This window comes from Penaeus monodon, chromosome 23, assembly GCF_015228065.2.
Source record: "Penaeus monodon isolate SGIC_2016 chromosome 23, NSTDA_Pmon_1, whole genome shotgun sequence".
Taxonomy (NCBI): domain Eukaryota; kingdom Metazoa; phylum Arthropoda; class Malacostraca; order Decapoda; family Penaeidae; genus Penaeus; species Penaeus monodon.
This window is the reverse complement of record NC_051408.1, coordinates 4,305,368-4,306,472: the sequence shown is the minus strand read 5'-3', so window position 1 is coordinate 4,306,472 and position 1,105 is coordinate 4,305,368. Positions and strand designations below refer to the sequence as shown.

Sequence of the window (1,105 nt, the reverse complement as noted above, 5' to 3'; positions counted from 1 at the left end):
CACCATATAAGGCTTCGGTCTAAAAATATAATCATCAGTCGTGCTCAGATACCCTTTTATTTTACTTGGAGTTATAAGCGATGAAACCCGTGATGAAGACAGACAAATGACAGTCGATCCTTTATTGACCTTTATCACAAGAATCTACAGTGAAAAAGAATAAGAAAGAAAATCAATGCAAAATCCTACAATTGAGCTTTTAAATATAAAGGGTCTCTAGTCTCCATAAACCGTTTCCATTCAAAAATATCTTTATTTTTCTTGGAGTTATAAGCGATGAAACCCGTGACGAAGAAGACGAGACAAAAGCCGATCGTTGCGACGGGCAAGACGATCGATCACCTGTTGACTTTCATCACTAGAATCTACCGTAAAAATGGAATATAAAATAAACGAATTGTGAAAATCTACAATTGAGCTTCTATATTCACTCCATTTCATTTGGAGTTATAAGTGATGAAACCGGTGACGAAGAAGACGAGACAAAAGATAATCGTGGCGATGGGCAAGAAGAAGATCGAACCCCGATTCACCTTCATCGCCGACCAGAAGAAGCACCGATTCCGATCCCTTCTCGAAGGCGTTGGAGAGAAATCCTTCTTCGCTTGCTGCTCCTTATAGTCCGTCGCTGGCGCCACCTGGATGAACATCCTGGAACTAGACGAGGGCGATTCCATCATGCGCAGATTTTCGATAATGACGAGGATAATGATGATCAGGAAGTCGATGGTGATGAGGACGATGTACCACACGTCGATGTGCTTGAGGTAGGCCGTTTTGGGTATCGACTGGCTCGTCTGGCTGAACAAGGCTGCCAAAACCAGGAGTGACGTCAGGGATACCATGATGCGGTCCTTGGGTCGGGGAGAGACGAATTAAATCTTAATCACATTAAATCAAAGGTAATTGTCATATAATCAGTAATTCAGAAAGGCTTTATTTATATTTATTATTCTCTTATTAATTTGATAGATTAATAGTATTTGAATCAATAGCAATTATCATTTTTATTTAGTATTTCAGTGAGACGATCTTTACATAAATTATATCAATACCGAATAAATCATTTCACCATATTAATTAAACCAGTGGTAACTATCATTTC

The 1,105-nt window shown here is 39.0% G+C and overlaps 1 protein-coding gene across 1 annotated transcript in view; it reads right to left on the bottom strand.

Annotated features, from left to right (window-relative positions):
• Window positions 1-36: 36 nt before the first annotated feature.
• Window positions 37-1,105, bottom strand: part of LOC119587738 (acetylcholine-gated chloride channel subunit acc-1-like) — a 3,689-nt gene continuing 2,620 nt past the window's right edge. Inside the window, exon 4 of the mRNA XM_037936425.1 lies at window positions 37-854. Within this exon, the coding sequence (XP_037792353.1) occupies window positions 438-854 (417 nt within the window). The 3' untranslated portion in view covers window positions 37-437. The remainder of the gene's footprint in view (window positions 855-1,105) is intronic.